The sequence below is a fragment of the Perna viridis genome, chromosome 5 (assembly GCF_037379345.1).
Source record: "Perna viridis isolate PV_CMFRI_1.1 ecotype Kerala chromosome 5, ASM3737934v1, whole genome shotgun sequence".
NCBI classification, from domain to species: domain Eukaryota; kingdom Metazoa; phylum Mollusca; class Bivalvia; order Mytilida; family Mytilidae; genus Perna; species Perna viridis.
This window is the reverse complement of record NC_142449.1, coordinates 12,598,613-12,614,358: the sequence shown is the minus strand read 5'-3', so window position 1 is coordinate 12,614,358 and position 15,746 is coordinate 12,598,613. Positions and strand designations below refer to the sequence as shown.

At 32.2% G+C, this 15,746-nt stretch overlaps 1 protein-coding gene and 1 long non-coding RNA gene across 4 annotated transcripts in view; one reads left to right on the top strand and one right to left on the bottom strand.

Moving 5' to 3' along the window:
• Positions 1–9,729, bottom strand: part of LOC148616078 (uncharacterized) — a 53,111-nt gene extending 43,382 nt beyond the window's left edge. The window contains exon 1 of the long non-coding RNA XR_015922106.1: positions 8,784–9,729. This is a non-coding gene — a long non-coding RNA (uncharacterized LOC148616078). The remainder of the gene's footprint in view (positions 1–8,783) is intronic.
• The window catches only part of LOC148616077 (short transient receptor potential channel 7-like), a 38,867-nt gene that overhangs the window by 8,172 nt on the left and 14,949 nt on the right, over positions 1–15,746 (top strand). The window contains exons 1-3 of one of the 3 annotated variants that reach the window (XM_088582764.1): positions 981–1,169; positions 5,117–5,275; positions 15,183–15,674. In XM_088582764.1, the coding sequence (XP_088438890.1) occupies positions 15,306–15,674 (369 nt within the window). In that variant the 5' untranslated portion in view covers positions 981–1,169; positions 5,117–5,275; positions 15,183–15,305. Of the gene's footprint in view, positions 1–980; positions 1,170–1,434; positions 1,454–5,116; positions 5,276–15,182; positions 15,675–15,746 lie in introns of those variants that run through there. The other 2 variants (XM_088582765.1, XM_088582763.1) reach the window with 2 other exon arrangements.

Here is a 15,746-nt window from a genome sequence, read left to right as displayed (position 1 = left end):
TCATATGGCATGCATTTCAGAAATTTCAACAAACGGTCGGTATTCAAATGGGAACAGATTGTGCTCCTCGACTTGCTGACCTATTCCTAAACTCTTATGAGGCTGACTTTATGGCTGATTTGATCAGAAAAAAAGAACATTGTTTAGCTAGATCGTTTAATCTCAGTTTCCACTATATAGATAACGTACTATCGCTAAACAATCCTTGTTTCTGGGACTTGATACATCGCATCTGCCCCAAACTTGAGATAAAGGATACTACAGACACTGTGAAGTCAACCTCATATCTTGGCCCACACTTACAGACCGATGGTAAAGGAACGCTACCACAAAAACAGTTTAGATTTAGCAATATTTAAGATTACAGTTCAGAGTGAAAATGTTATTTGTGCTCATTTTTATTGAAGCATGGGTAGAAATTTTCTTTTAAGAAATTTAAATTACGTAATGATTCTTAGAAACTATTTGATAGAGTAATCAAGGGAACCAAGATTCTAGTGAAAATAAAAAAAAATGAATCGACGGACAAAGACCAGACATGGAAAACAGCAATACACAACAAGGGACATAACTAATGACACTAATACTTTCAAAGTAGCAAAAGTAAATGAGCAACTCGGACTCCACTTAACTATGTTTAACGTATTCACTGCTTGATTTGTCAAATTGCAGTCTGATGTCCTGATACTTTAAAATATCGTTACCTTTAAAAAAAACAAATAACTGTAGAATTCACAATGACACGTGCGATTATAATAAAGTCAATAATTATAAATGTGTATCGGTATCAACTTGAGATTTATATAAAAAAATATTTGAATAATTTCTTGAATAAAACATTTATCATACTAATATATTTTCAATACACCAAGCATTGATGTCAATGGGCTTGCCGACAGGCAATTACGATATACCACTAACCTTGTGGTTCATTCATGCGTGATAAAAGACTCACCAATGATATAGTAAGTTAACTGCGTACTACAGGAAGAAATGGAATGATTCAAAGTTTTAATTCTTATTTAATAGCAATACAATGTTCCTGGTTACTTGAAACGGTCATTAAAAATTGGATAAGTTTAGGTGTCACGATCATATACTGCGACTTTATTTTTCATGAATTGCTGTCATGAGCGGACTAAAATCAAGGATTTTCAATCGTGACGATTGTGAGTACATATAATCGAGGATAATTCTGTCATCCCTTCAAACAGATGTAAATATGTAGCCAAAGCATGCATTACATGTGACGTCGTCGATATCTTTTATACATTCGGTTTGTGTGATCAAGGATTTTCAATCGTGACGATTGTGAGTACATATAATCGAGGATAATTCTGTCATCCCTTCAAACAGATGTAAATATGTAGCCAAAGCATGCATTACATGTGACGTCGTCGATATCTTTAATACATTCGGTTTGTGTGATCAAGGATTTTCAATCGTGACGATTGTGAGTACATATAATCGAGGATAATTCTGTCATCCCTTCAAACAGATGTAAATATGTAGCCAAAGCATGCATTACATGTGACGTCGTCGATATCTTTAATACATTCGGTTTGTGTGATGTGTCATGTCCTTTATGAACAGGAGTACGTGCAATGTTTTTTTTATGTTAATTTTTTTTAAATGAAGCTTCTGGAAGAATACACTATTTTTTCCAGACCAAACCCCTGATAACGACGGATATCATTTTGAAATAACGACTGCAGTTTCATATTAATCAGGTTTCATTTTCCAGTCAATATGAGTTATAAAGCCGGATATCTCTACATCATTCAAGCAACTATGTTAATTATAAATAATCCCTCTTGTTTAATTGCATGCTATAGAATCTTTTCTTTTCTTTGGTATTACCTTAAAGTTAAATTTACAAGAAAGAACTTCCTTGATTTTCTATTACTTTGTGATTTGCATTTTCTATATTTCCATGATAAGATAAATGAAATTTGCATAGTTTAAAAGTACAGAATAACCAAGTCTGAAGGACAAAAACAGTTTTGGTGTTGTACACTAAAATTTTCATCATTGTACATAATGTACATTTGTATAAAACCGAGACTTTGAATATTAATTCTTAAAACTATGCACACTAGATCGTTATTAAATTATCTGTGTCACATAAGACTAGGTGATAACACTTGGAAAAAGGTTATTTATTATCTAAATCATGGTAACGGTAACATTGTGCCACATTGGATAGTAATATAATAAGTGGATGACAAGGATTATTTAATTATAGATTAACAATCAGACAATATGACGATATGACGGAAATGTTTTCCAATAATTTATTTTGTTTATTTATATATTTTTCATCCATATGCGTAATCATTTTTTACCATGAAACTAAAACTATTTATTTACATTAAGGTTTTGTGTGCAAGCAAAAAAAAGTGGTTTTGATGCATAGGGAAGTAATAAGGTCATGGTTTTCCTCTTACTTTCAAATCCGAGTTGATATTATATCTGCAACTCGATTGGTATTTCTAGTAAAGTTGAGGACGCTTACTCTTCCTGTGAACCTGATTTTATTGGATTACTTGAGTCCTGGTTATTAATTTATTTCACCAAATACCCTGATTTGTCAAACGAAAAAAAACATTATATTTCACCCATTTAAAGCCGTTTATTAGCCTAATAAATTTTCATGATAAATATTTTTAATATTCAGTGTAAACAAACTGATTTCTTAAGAAACATCACTAGGTACGGACACCTTATCATAGCAATACAACTGATTGAAATGCGTCATTGCAATAAATTATATTCTATTGCACTGTCATAACTTGTTTAAAAAAATACAGTAAACTATAGCAATATATTTTATACTTAATACATTTTTTAAATATCAGAAATACTCTTGTGTCTCTGACACAAGTATACAAATCATTCACCATGACTGCAATCAGTTTATAAATGAAACTTTTTATTAAATTTGAAGCCTCAATGCTCAGAAAATGTTTGAAAGCAAACAAGCTGATCAATCATCAATTTGACCTTTCATATGATTTTTTTCTTTTTTTTTTCCCCCATGCCGCCTTGGAGATTTTATCAGCAAAAGGAATAAAATAGCTAAATGGTGTGCATCAATATGTGAAAAAACAAAAGTCTGTGTCCTGTAAAACTTTGATTCTGAAGTCTTTGACAAAACATTTGATTTTATTTCTCATCCGTAAGTTGTGATTTCTAGAGAGAGTAAATGACTTTTCAAATAAATTTGTTAAGAAACCTAAAATTAGAAAAAAAATCCTTATAATTCAATTTCTATTTGGTGACCGTCCAAATGATGATGATTGGTTCCTAATCAAAACGTTACTTTTAATGACGTCATAGAACCATGCCAGGTTATACGTTGTGTCCAGATAGAACTTATCAGGAAGCTTCAAATTAAGTTGTTGTAAGTTATGATTGGAATGTATTCAGTTCCTAAACTGCACAATTCATTAAATCATATATAATCCAATGGATCAGTGTGTAACTCTAAAGTTTCTAACAAGATAATTTCCCAGAATCGTTTTTTAATTATACAAAAAAATGTGAAACTATCTTGCACAAACATCAACAAATTCGCAATGTGGGATTGGTCGTTCCAGATGAAGACCTCTATATGACCGTAGTAAATCTTATAAAGTCTAAAGCTTATTTCAAATTGGTTGTGAAGAGTAGTACATACTAATAATATATTCCATAAATTAACATAAATAAAATGATAAAGACCTCTGAGTAAATGGTCATGAAAATCTTGAATGGAGGTTTGGGGAAGAAGATGTATCTACATTTTTACGATTTTTGCAGAGAAAATAAATTGTTATTAATAATAACACATTTCACACTATCAGTATAAACTACCTGATGACATTAGAAGTTTATATATTAGCAGATGGACAAGAAATGTTGGAGTACATTTGTATTATTATATTTCTGATAGAATTCAAAATTAATCAGATTATTTCTTTAATGAAATTCAATCGAAAATATTAAGGCGAAACATACAAGCGCCTTGAATATAATGATTTTCAACTGTAGTAAATCAAAAGCTGATTCTAGGATTACTTAAAAAGGATCAAAATGTATTTTATTTCCTCAGAATCTTTACACCTCATGATGTGCGGAGAAAATATCTGTAGGGAAATAAGAATATCGATAAATACGCATAACAGTTGAAATTATCCGCACACCTTTGATCACATATTTTTTTACTTGGTAAGTGTTCCATTTTGCAGCCGTTTGACCTAGACCCTAGTTTGCTTTATGGATCATTTCAACAAACAATTGATAGCTTTTCTAAATAGGTTATGTCAAAAAAAAGAATTTACAAATCAGAGGAAACATTACCCCATAACTTTGTATCACAAGATATTTCAACCAATCAGTGGAATATTTGTATTTCGAAGTCTACTTATTGTTTACTTTTTTGGTATTTAAAACATATTGTATTGTATTTATAGACGCACTGATACTAAATGAAGCTACATCTGATATGGAAATATTCTGATTATAACGTACTTATATTTATCGCCTGTTTTAGAAGATAATGATGCTATGTGAAAATAAAATCAAACCTCTTGTTTTAGTAATAGGCTGGAAGGGATGTTACTGAGCGTAGGAAATGTTTACAATTGTTACAGATTAAAGCAATTCATTTTCTTTACATTATTCGATATGGTGTTATGAAATCGATGAAGTGATCTCATGTTGGGGTATAAAGGGATCGGACACTGTTACGGTACGATCAGAAACTAGTTTAGTTATCACTTAGGAAATGACGTAATCCAGAACTGTACCACTTGTGCATGAATAAGTCGTGTTTTATTCTGTAACCATTTCAAACAACAAACACCTATCGTATTCTGTTAGATATAGCAAGTGCCTTATTATGAGTGATTTATTGAATTATGGAATAATACTTCTAATTATGAATATTGCTCAATTTGGGTAATTTTGGTCAATTATGTCGTCGGAATTTAAAGTGATAAACAATCATAATTTCTACGTTTACTTATCCGTGGTAAATTTGAAAAGGGAATATAAGTGAAAGATGAAATTTACTGAACAGGAAAATGTTTTTGTAAATGTCTTTTTACTAAATAAATCTTGTAAACGTTGGCAGCTTGCAGATCAAGAAGAAGAGTTCCTTCATGCTGCAGAGTTTGGTGATATACCAACAGTCAAGAGGCTTCTGATTGATAATATCAACCTTAATGTGGATTGTATTGATGCTTTAGGAAGAACTGCTCTACGTTTGGCTGTCAAAAATGAACATCTTGAGGTAAGCAAATGTTTTTACGTTTGTTTGTTTTTGTGGTTTTTTTTTTTTTTTTTTTTTTTTTGGTAATTCATTTACTACTTTTTTATTATTATATATCTTTTTATATAAATTTATTAGTTTGTAAAATATAATGAGATGACTGTAACTTGGGTGGTTATTCTTATCAATTGCAGAGTGTTTCGTACATTAGTAATCAAGGGAACCAAGATTATAGTAGAAATCAAAATAATGCAATCCAGGGATAAAGACTAGACAGAAAAAACAGGCACATTAAACGAAATACAAGATCGTGCACGAGGCAGTATGATTCGTTAATAATGATCTAAAATTGAATTTTAAAAACATATGAAGAAGGAAGATAAGCCGAGTATTTCATCAACTTCTAACTACTTAATTTCAATCTTTTTTAACATATTATCTATAATCCAGGAAGTAAGTTGTTGACGGGAAAAAGGTACTTCCTAACACTTACTGATAATTGTTTAAATGGTTCTACAAATGTAAAATTAATATTTAATTATGTTGTTCGGTATGTCTGGGAATTATTTTAAATTGGATATCTAATATCTAGCAGAAGTAAAGAAAAAAAACAATATACACATTATTTTCTCTCCTTTTCTGATCATCAGTGCAAACGAACTCGGTGAACTATATGCATTTGGTCTTATAGAACACGTACATTGTGTTGTATTCTACTCAGATATTTTGTCTTTAATTCAGAATTTTGAACATTATTCAACCTCAATGTTGGATTAAAGTATTTTGAGTTTCCTTCATACTTGAATTATACCATCTACCGCGTACTATTTCATAAGCATTTAAATTGTATTACCTATTTCAAATCGCCTACCATGTATGCTGGCGTCATTACCTACAGTACTGCTTTGTTACTAAAATAAATTTGAAAGTTTCTGTTGATAATAAATTATTTAAATTATTTTTATGATAAGCTATCAAAGTCCCATAGCGACTAATCTTTTTAACAAAAGAACTTTCTGTTGAATTTCATTGTTTTTCTTTCACAAAAAACATCGTGTAGTGAAAGGAACTATTTTAGACAATGCGTTAAATCAGTGGCATTGCTATCGTTAGGCACTGTATGCACGTGCCTACACATAATGTTGGCATATTTTTTTTAAAAATATGGACGAGATAGATTAATAATCAGAACCAATATAACGGGAATTTATATTGCAATTTTATACACTCCTTGCATATACAAGTCATATCTGTCATGTAACGATCGATAATAATGTTTCAATAATAAATGCATGATAATCAAGACCTATGATTTTTCAACCCTCTATACACTTCTTTTACTCTTAGTATCCATACTCAGTTGAAATCCCGCCTAATAAATGTTAAACATCGTTGTTACTAAAAAAAAAAACAAAAAAAAACAAAAGAAAAACGGAACACCTAGATACAAATACGTGGCACTTGGTAGAGAACCTCTATATTTTGTAAAAAAAAAAAAACGATTCCAAATTATCTTCTAATCATACCGGGATTTCAACCGGAAAGATTTGTTCTCCGCTTACTTCTTCCTCCACTTCTATCAAGCTGACTTTATAGCTGATCTGATCCGAAAAAGGGAACATCATTTAGCCAGATTCTTTGGTCTTAGTTTTCCTAAATGGATGACATAATGTCTTTAAACAATCTTAATTTCGGTCGAGTATAACATACATCTCATCTGCTCCAAAGAACTTTATATAAAGGCTACTACAGACACTGGGTCTTGACCACTACTTAAGGATCGATGAAAAAGGGACACAATTGACCAAACAATACGACAAACACTATGACTTTCCGAATAGTCAACTTTCCTTTTATCGGTAGCAACATCCTTTCAGCACCTGCATATGAAGTTTTCATATCACATACGTTATGCCAGAGCTTGCCGAAAATATGCGGACATTTGTAGTACCGTGCTACACTTCTAACATTTAGGCTTCTCGAATCATGGGCAGGTGGATCGTTATTGTTTACCCACCCGAGTGCACCATGTCTTAGTTTTCCTTTTATCTTTCATCTACCCCGGCATTTTTTTACATTTAACAAACTACTCGATGGACCATTCTTGAAAAGCAGAGATCGCTTACCCCACCATGCCCCCGCTGCTTTTAGTGGAGTTCTGGTTGCTCATTTCATTCTGCTTCTTTGTACGTATTATTTTTTTTATTGCAAGTGTGTGTCTGTTTTCCCTATTTAGTCTTTATCCTGGGAATAAGTTCTTTCGATTTCGCTCGAATCTTGTCTCCTTTGATTCTATTTTCCGGTACGTCATCACGTGGTATTAAACGCTTACGGTTTACTGCTTAAGTTAATAGACAAAGTAAGCGCCGCTTTCGACCAGAGGGAAGTCATGACTAAATCAAAACGGAAAGTGAGAAAACTTGGTCAGGTTTTCAAACGAATGAGGGAGACGTTCCGAATTGACGACATAACTGAGAGTGCAGCTGTTCAGTCTGAAAACGACTTTAAAGTTACAAATAATATACAAAACATTGAAAACCCAACAGAAACTATAGCTCTCTGAATTATCAGTGTCTCTGCAAAATATACTTTCCTATGTTGTCGGGAATTGCGGGGCGTTAAGGAGGGCGATATCCATCTTTTCAAGTTCCCAACAGGTAGATTACATGTATTTAATTTCATGGTGAAATAATATTTGAATTATATCAAAGTTTGCGGATCCAGAGGGAATTTCCAGAGGAGTACCAGACGAAAGGGGATAATACTAGTATTTGCTCGCTGTTGTACTGAACGAAGTCCAGGAATTATCTCTCTAGATCCGCCATTGATCAGGACATGAGCAATACCGTTTCAGTTGATAATCACGGTGGCATGTCCATCATCAAGTTTGTAACCAGAATTTGATTTGATTTTACTTTTTTTATATAAATCATTACATACTGTCTCTTTTTACAATTGATATCACATGCTAGACATGCATGGAGGTCCGACTTTATGTTTGTTAAATTAATCACGTCTACCGAGTAAACATTTCAGTTTTTAACAGCAAAAGATCATTTTACGTCAAGGGCTTCGCCCCTCTGAACCTCCCTACCCCGGCTCTGTCCTGGACCCGCTTGGGATCTTATGCGGCCCCTTGACCCCACGCCGTAATGGTGCCTTTACTTTGTTTATACGCCACGCTGCGCACCTACATTTTATAACTGATATATAAATGAACTGTCAATGTTATTCAAATATTCAAAGTGCTTTATAATTTTAACTAATAAGTCATATCAAACATCTAAAGTGCAAAGTTTATAGTACAACATAGTTATCTGCAATTGACAATAGGCAAATAATTTGACAATATTTCGTCACCGTCAGAAATTCCTATTCCTTTCTTTTCAGTTGCCGTTATCTTTCTATACGTATACTTATTTATTTCTAAGTAAACAATGGATAATAAAGGTCATTGTTATTGTCACATCCAAAATAATGTATATAACAGTGTCAAATATGTGAAGTTGTATAAAAATAGATTACTGACCTGATCAAAAATCACACAAGGAAAACTCTTTTCACGACTAAGAAAGAAAAGTAAATAACGTTTGATTTCTTTAAATGGGGACAAAGTACATTCCAGTGGGAACAAATTGTGATCCTCTACTTGCTGACATATTTCTTCACTCTTATGAGGCTGACTTCATAGCTGATCTGATCAAAAAGTAGGAACGTTAGCTTATCTTGATGCTTTAATCTCAGTTTCCGTTATATAGATGACGTAATATCGTTAAACAATCCTAGTTGCTGGGATTTTATTCGTCGCATGCACCCCGAAGAACTTGAGTTAAAGGATGCTACAGACACAGTAAAGTATCTTGACCTACACTTAGAGATCGGTGGTGAAGGGACACTATTGACGTAACTCTACGACAAACGCAATGACTTTATTCCGTATTATCAACTTTCATTTTATATGCTGCATCATTTACTGGAGTCCGAGTTGCTCATTTACTTTTGTTACTTTGTATGTATTATTTTGGTTATTTTTTTTATTTATTTATTTTTTTTTTTTTTTCATGTCTAGTCTTTGTTCCTGGATTACATTCTTTTGATTGCCGCCAGAATCGTGGTTGAATTAATATCTCTTTCACTAGCCTATTATGTGGAAACTTAGATAATCTCTCTCTTAAGAAATAGAGAAGTCTAAAAGTATAATTGAAATAATAAGAAAGGAAATGGTAAACGAAGACCTTGTAAAATATTATACTTCTACTTATTGTATCTATTTTACGATATTGGATTGCTGAACTTCGGTCAATTAACATAAATTTCTCATCAGAATGTTAGCATTCGTTTTAAGAGAACAAATTTTACTTAAACAGTTAATGTTTGATACACTTTATGAAAGCAGTAATCATTTGGACTAAAAGCAATATCAATGATTGCATTTTCTCTATATGAAATGTACATTATTGGTATGTAAAGAAACATCGTACTTGTCTATGGTCACATTATTCAGAGAGCTATAACTGAACTAGTTGATTTAGAGAAATTGTCGTTTTAATCTACATGAACCCATAAACAACAGTGGATCCTTAGATTTTGATCAAAACTTGGCGACATACATTAGATTTGCCCTAACAATTAGTTCAATGCATCACTTCTTTATTTCTACTTTATTTCTGTTCTGACAGTTAACCTGTTAACTATTATCGTATTTTTACCTCTTTCATTACCTTAAAGGTTCTCGAATTCTTAATCGGACATCATACTAGTTGAATTAAATCCCTTTGATAGAAAGTTGAAGTCGACAATGAATATGCACTTATCATCACTCTTTCATTCATAGTTGAACCTGTAATTAATCACGTTTATATCATTTGGTGCTGTTGATAACTCTGTATTGTTAAGTCGTAGATTAGTTAGTTTGTAACCTAAAATCAGCTGCTAGTTAGGTTCGGTGAACAGGCTTATGACTTCTTTAAGACAAATGGTTTGACAAGCTGTATCAAACATGTAAAAAAATGTAATATATATAGATGAATATTTTCCTTTTAATATTATCTTTAAGTCTTTATAGTCAGGTCAGGGTATAAGGCCTGAGTCAAGTATCTTGATATACATTTATGGAGAGACAAGAATGACTAATAAAGATGAATTATGAAAACTTTATAAGGATTTAATTACGTAGATTCTGTTATAATTCAGACTCATTAGAGTTGGGATTGTCATGTTAATGACAACATAATTATCATACCAGTACTAATTATACTTCATTCTCGTATATCTAATTAATGAATCATGATAACGAAATTAAAGACCATTATGACACTATGAATATACACACGTATTCTGATTTTTGGTTATTTTCCAATACCAAAGCTTTCCGGTACTGTGGCAATAAACTGCAGGGGAGGGAGTATACCAGCTTATGTTTAGGGTGACGTAAATGTAAGGTCGCGTGAAGCGTGGCAAGAATATTTTTGGGGTAGAATTTGTGAAAAATAAAATTTCATTCAAAATAATTCTGAATTTAAGGATCGGCACCTGATTCAAACATTCTTTAATCAAACTCGCTTTACCCTTGGCATAGAGCTGTTCTTGTTTATTGAAAAGTCATTCCTGAAAAACTCCTTGGTACTAACTTGCAAGGTAGAAATAAAAGTTTACAATTTTTGTCAACACAAAATTTGTTATTGGACATGTATATTTTGTACAGGTCATTTTAATAAAAAGTATGTATAAGGCTGGGCTTTCATAAGGAATGTTAACTGATACAAATTTGAACAGTTGAAATTTGTTTTGGCAAATAAAACCATGCAATAATGTCTTTTGCTCGACGTTTGGGCTGTTTTACAACATAACGCTAGCAGTGTTGTAAACATAATCCGAATATCATAAATATTGAGTCTTAAGTTTATACAAGATTTAGAATATTTACAATACAGTCAGTCTCGTATCTTGACCTACACTTAAAGATCGATGGTAAAGGGAAACTTCTGCCCAAACTTTACAACAAACGTGACGACCTATCTTTCAGAATTGTCAACTTTTCTTTCATCTGTGGCAACCTCCCTTCAGCACTAGCGTATGGAGTTTCCATATCACAACTCATACGTTATGCCAAAGCTTGCCGTAACTACGAAAACTTTTTGTATCGCAATTATTACAATTAGGCTTCTGGCACAGTGACATGTTGCTACAAAATTGAAGTCATCACTGCAGAAATTTTATGGTCGTCATCATGAACTCGTTGATCGTTACGATGTTTCCATCTGTACTATAAACACTTTCCTCTTTCGTCTACCCCGGGCTTGAATTTTTATGAACAACTCGGTGGGTGTTTCTAGAAAAGCAGAGGTCGCTTACCCTACTGGTGCACCTGGTCCATGCTCTCAGTTTTTAGTGGAGTCCGAGTTGCTCATTTACTTTGTTACTTTGTATTTATTAATTTAGTTACTTTATGTTCGTTGTTTTGATTGCCTGATTTCCATTCCTGGTCTTTGTCGTTGGGTTACATTATTTTGATTTCCGCTAAAATCTTGGTTCCGTTGATTATAGCATCGAAATCCGGGAATATGTTAACATACAACCTGACTAAATTTTCCCTTTCTTTACTACGACCATTTTGAGAAAACAGAGCTGGTTTACGTGTCTAATAAAACATCTAACACTTTAAGCTTAAACAAAATACGTATTTATTTCCCTTTTTCTGTTTACGTTTTATTGCGTCATATCAGTAGAAACGGCCCTCCTTCACAGTCTTAACTTAGTCGAATTCTTTGTGGCTTGTGCTAACATGCAAACTTTCATAAGCATTTAATAGGCGCCTGAATATAGTATCATTCAGATTCATTTTATACCAAAAATACCCGTTTGGAATCTGTTGAAAAATGTTATATTCATGAAAATGTTGATCCTTAAATGCTTAGTTATCAAGCCATAATACCGGTACATAACATACAGTAGTAAAACTATACATGGTACAGGCATAAAAATAAAGGTCGCCTGATAAAAAAAAATTACACCACATAACAACCTTTCATATACATAGATTTAAAATAAAATTTAAAATTACAAAACGAATGTAAAATCCATTTATTAGTAGTGAGTAAAATCATTATATATATATTATTTATCAAAAATTTGTAAAACACCAAAGCTTCATTCCATGTATTGCGCATGGTAGAACTTCTTGGTGCTGGCCTTGAATTTCTATTTCAATACTTTTGGATTTGAGAACTTCTTGTATACAATATTTTGGGATTTAGATCTTACTTTGCATTTAATTTTAAAATGCTGCTGATGAGAGTTAATTCCTTAAAACATGTGTTCAGCATATCAAAATTTGCAAATAAATGTCTTCCGTCATTTTGAATGTTCGAATCAAGTACCAACTGTAGTTGACATTCTTTTTTAAAAGTAGTACCATTTATTGTATTGTGTTTTGGAAGCGGGCATTTTATGTAATTTAGAAATAAAAAAACTGCCAAATTTACACGCGTGTACAATATGCGATGACAAATGTTGTACAGACACCAAATATGTACTCCTCTGTTTCAACACTATCTTGCTTGACTACTGTGAGTAAAGGTTTAAACTTTCTATTTTCTATTATTTGGTCGTTTTATCAACTTCGATATTTGCGATATCAGACCACGGACAATGAACTAGTGATATGAAAAGTTCGCTGTTGGGTGTATCGCTTTCTATAAAACCTGATTGGTCGAAAGCGACGTTGTGACGTTTCTAACGTTTGAGGCTTGATTAATTACTATTTGTCTGATATCAGCCCAACTGTTCAGTATACAAGGCAGTTCATCAGGTAGTGGTCATTCAATAAAAATGACTCTCTCGTTATTCCCTGCAGTTTTACTCGCTTTGACTGTCAGAACAACAATAAACACTTTATATATGTAAACTGCTGCTAATGAGCGGTAACTCCTTGAAACTCCAACGAATCTAAGGGCTGAGCTTTAGTGTGTGTGTGTGTGTGTGTGTGTGTGTGTGTGTGTGTGTGTGTGTGTGTGTGTGTGTGTGTGTGTGTGTGTGTTTTACCTTTCTTCTTTTTGTTTGGTTTTTTGGATACAATTCAGGTAAAAAGCTATGTCTGCATGAATTAAAATAGTTCCTAAAATGTGTTGTAACCTATGTAACCGAACAAAAGTGGCTAAACATGATATATCACCAAAAATATTTTATCAAATTACAGCTGATCCAAACTCAACTTTGTTGATATTTCATTAAAATTTCGAATAAAAAGTTCGTGCTATGTTTGATTTCCTTACACTGAACACCTGCTTTATAGATAAAGGATAATGAATGCCGAAAAGAAGTAAGTAAAGACATTGAAGTTGATTAGGCAAAGGAAAGTAGTAAAATTGTCCTGATACGTCATTCGGGAGTTTGCCAGGGTGTAAAGTTCTAAGAGAGAAGCATTTTGAATCGGGTTATATACTTTCAGATACCATGATACATTTCATTAATGCATATTAAACTGTCATCAGGAATAAATGTTTTTGTTTGTAAAATAAAATGGAGTATACCCTTCCGGTGCTCCCAATGTTTGTGGGATTGTTTTTTCTTAAAGTATCCATAGAACCTTTTTTAATAAACATTACAATGCATATATATTTCAATTACGTCCTATTATGTTTTCAGTGTTCTTCTTAACGTACTAAACGAATGTATTAGTATTTCATCAGTGACGATAATACGAAACAATAAGCGATGTATTCATATGATAATGTGTTGATGATGTGATTTTATTGTATATGCTCATAATTCAGAATATTCCATTTGATATAAATTAGCCTAATTCAATATTGTAAGATGTACAGCAATATCAGTATTCATTCAAATGCATGCTTATCAAAACCCAGAAATGTCATTTAAGAAGGCAGCTTTCATACTAGCGAAGATCTTACAAAAGTTCGAAGCCTAAGCAAAGATGGAAATACAATTAGACCAAACTGCAAGGAATGTCAGTCTCAATCATGGATAATCGAAATATTCCAATTTGAATTAAGATCTATCAATCTGACTGTTAGTTGTTTTTTTTTTTTTTTTTGTTTTTTTTTTGTTTTTTGTTTTTTGTTTGTTTGTTTGTTTGTTTGTTTGTTTGGTTTTTTTTTTTTTTTTTTTGTCATTCAAAAATGATGTTTTCATTTTTTTAAATTGTTTTATGTGTTATCGAAGTTTTTTCCAAATAAAACTACAAATACGTGAGACATATTTGTATGTATTTACAATAAACGACACATTTTGACCGAAAGGGTGTAAAGCATTTTGCAAATAAATGAAGTCTGACTATTGATGAAAAATACGTGAATCTTTTATCGATATTTAAGATCCGCAATTTATTTTAATTTTTGAAAAAAATGGTTTATTACACCCAGAAATACTCATAAGAAAAACTAAAAAAGTATCAAATATATGTAATCTTCTGTTTACGATAACAATGCCAACTACAATGAAGATTAACGCTAGTCTCTTTAATCAAAGGCTTTTACAAACTTTTTCAAATAATTAGAAAAAAATCTACACAATTAATCTGATAGTAGCAAAAGCGTTTTCAATCATTGTAATTGAAACACAATACCCGATACATAATAACAAGAAATTTTATGATGTTTTCGATGTATGTTAATATCGACTTTAGTGTATAATAATTGGAATAGATTACAACATGTCTGGTAGGAGAGTTAATGAAATAACGCAACAAAAAATACATTAAATCTAATGAAACGACTACTTATCTGCCTTTACTAGCATCTGATTTTGATAGCTACTGTTGGTTTATGTCAATAACAAATATTCTTCAATTGGGTTATGTCATTTAACCAAAATGTGCTATTGTGTATTATTAACAAAGGCAAAATGTCTTCCTGATTCCTGAAAATTTTAAAATTTCATACTTGATATGGTTGTTTTTCCCTTGAAGATTGTCGAGGTATTGCTGGATCGGTCAAGTGGACACCATATTTATGAAGCTGTGCTTCAAGCCATCAGTGCAGGTCATATTCAGATCGCCGAAACAATTCTTAAACATAGAAGATACCTTGAAATGTGGAAAGAACGCAAAAAACTTGGTGATGATGACTACTTCTACAAGACTACTTATGAAGAATCGCAGTTTTCGCCAGATATTACTCCTCTGATTTTAGCAGCACATAAGAACCAGTATGAAATTGTACAGTTGTTGATGCTTCGAGGGGAGATAATCAACAAACCACACAAGTTTCAATGTGCGTGCCAGGAATGTACAAACAAGATGAAATTTGACAAGTTACGGTCTGCCAAATATCGACTTAATGCATACCGAGGTCTTGCAAGTGAGGCTTACATATCATTATCAAGTAAAGACCCAATACTTACAGCATTTGAGTTGGGCGCAGAAGTGAAGCATCTTTCAAGAATGGAAAAATACTTCAAGGTAGAAATACGACTTAAAACTATGAAATATACCATTATTTTGTTTTGTCTTGTTTGGTTATCTTTCTTTTTG